The 2,397-nt window shown below is 42.2% G+C and overlaps 1 protein-coding gene across 1 annotated transcript; it reads right to left on the bottom strand.

Annotated features, from left to right (window-relative positions):
• Window positions 1-304: 304 nt before the first annotated feature.
• LOC131164356 (uncharacterized) lies at window positions 305-1,568 on the bottom strand. Its single transcript, XM_058121483.1, has 2 exons — window positions 685-1,568; window positions 305-431 (listed from the first exon to the last, which is right to left on the bottom strand). The coding sequence occupies exons 1-2, from the start codon at window positions 1,551-1,553 to the stop codon at window positions 362-364; spliced, it is 939 nt and encodes a 312-aa protein (XP_057977466.1). The 5' UTR covers window positions 1,554-1,568; the 3' UTR covers window positions 305-361.
• Window positions 1,569-2,397: the final 829 nt, after the last annotated feature.

Here is a 2,397-nt window from a genome sequence, read left to right as displayed (position 1 = left end):
GTATGCAAAATGAAATATAGTAAAATGAATTTGATTCTATAACTTTATACTTTTATTATATAATTTTGTATTGCACTTTACTCTCGTTTTATTTTATATTTTGTGCACTAAATATTAGTCTAGTGTAAAAACAAAATAGAGCCAGACTTACGAATATAGTGGAGAAAAACTAGGTGCCAATAAATCTCTTTCCCTGATAAAATTATTTATCAAACCCTGTTGAGCTTACACTTCTTTGCCTGAACTTTTTCCCCTGTTATTCACAAATTCTGATCTGATTTCATGTATTTTCTACAAATTAACTCTGCCTTTTGGTCGTCTTTGCCAGTTCTGAATCTTCTCTCATTCCCCAACTTGGGTACTATTCTCCCCTGGCAGTCCCCAAAATCACTGTTCCCATCGTGAATTTGCAGAGACATCTCTCCCTGTATCTGTTTTATAATTTTTAATAGAAATCATAAACAGCAGCAAACATAAAATAAACTTAATATTATGAAAAAGAAATGCTGTAATTCTAGCTATGGAGTACGGAGTCTAATATTTGGGTTCGATTTCCATTCTCAATACAAAAGCCTTTCCTTTTCTGCTAATCATCTTACAAAAGAATAATAAAATTAATGATCAATAAATAGGAGAGTGAGGAAAAGAAATTAACGATTCAAGAAGATAAGTGGAGGTTTGTACTCATGCTCAATCGCCGGCACTGTTCGACTGGCCGGCGCAGTTGGAACCCTGACGTGCCCCACCATTGTCACCTGCAGAGCTTCCTCTTCGTAAGCCCTCCTCTCCAATTCCTCCATTCTTGACTTCTGCTTCACTCTGACGAACATTGCCACCAGAAGCAAAGATATAAGAAACGCGCCCAGAGTGGCTCCAATTGAGATCCCGAATGCCATTTTTCCCCGGCTCACCCTCTTCCTCAGCTCCGACGGCGCCGGCTCCGGTGCCGGAGTCTCCACGACCAACCAAAAATGCCCCTGCCTCGTCGCAACACACACGTCCGGCGACACCTGGTCTGTCAATCTCACCTTCCCGTCGTCTCCAAAACTGGCACACGATGGCGAGGCACCGGCCGGTGTACCGCTGCCGGCGACCTTGCTGAAATCTATTTTAATGGGGTTCTTCCCGGGGAGAATTTCGACATCAAATGGGCTGGTGGCATCGACATCGTCGCCGGCATTGTAAGCCAGAAGGCCCAAAACAGGGGAAACGAGTTGATATCCCGGTAATTCGTAATTACTGAAATGCAGAGAGGACCAGTTCTTCTCGAGGCGCTGCCTGACGATTATGACTCTCTCCACACAAGGATGAATGGTTAATCCAGCACCCAGATTGAATTCCTTAACCTGCGCGCCGTACCGATTGAGACTGCCGCACCGGAATCTCACCGTATCGGCGCTGACGCCGGAGAGGTTTCCCGGCAGATGCACGGAGTGTGAGATCCCTGTTCTGATGTTCTTGTTGTATGACCGAAGGGCGTAGTCCCTGATTACGTTATCCAGAAGACGAGCTGATTTAAGTCCCTGAGCTTCGGCCTTCGTCGATACCAGCATCAGTGGCAGTGCCAGTGCCAGAAGAACGGAAATTGGAGAAAACAGAGAGCCCATAAGAAACAGAGAGTCCAGTTTAGAAGAAACCGATTAGAACCGTTGCAGGGTTTCTTCTGCTCCTTCTCTGAAGTTGCATTAAGAGAATGTGTTTCTTTCTGAGCAGATCTGAAAAGGTTCGAAGTTGCAAAGGGGAAAGATCGACGCTTTCTGGTTGATTTTAAAGGTGGAAGAAGCTTTAATGGGGGGAGAAGTGAAGAAGAAGGAAATGGATCAACAGTGAAATTGAAAAGAAAGAAAAGTTGAGACCTCTGTTTCCATTAAATGGATAATTGCAGAGAATATACGTTAGGTGGGTTATGGCAGTGGCAGTGTAGATCAGAAGAGAAACCCTGTTTGCAATTTGTTTGCTGGGTGGAGGTGGGCTCTGTTTTGCATGTACTGTAATGGAGTATGTATATTATTACCATCTCTGCAATCCCTGTAGGTTGAGGTTTCTATAAAACATTGGGGGCCAAGCTATCTTGTTTATGTGCATGCCATGCTCTGCTCTATTAAATAATTTTTATCCACTGGTTGGACTGGTCTTGGATCCACCTATTCATGAGGTGAGGGAAGAATGTGCACCACCTATTTCGATGTGTTTGGAAGGTCAAAAGAGGAAGAAAAGAAGGTACGATCCATTGACATCCCTTAAGTTATCATGAGGGAGGAAGTTTGGGTTTTTGTTTCTTGTATATTTAATTAGTTTTTTTTTTTTTTTTTTCAATTTTTTAGTAATTGTTACTTACAAAAAAATGATGAAAAAATATAGTAAAAAAATAAAAATATTTAAATAAAGCTCATATTG

The sequence above is a fragment of the Malania oleifera genome, chromosome 9 (assembly GCF_029873635.1).
Source record: "Malania oleifera isolate guangnan ecotype guangnan chromosome 9, ASM2987363v1, whole genome shotgun sequence".
Lineage (NCBI taxonomy): Eukaryota > Viridiplantae > Streptophyta > Magnoliopsida > Santalales > Ximeniaceae > Malania > Malania oleifera.
Note: the sequence above shows the minus strand (reverse complement) of the source record. Positions and strands in the feature narration are given on the sequence as shown.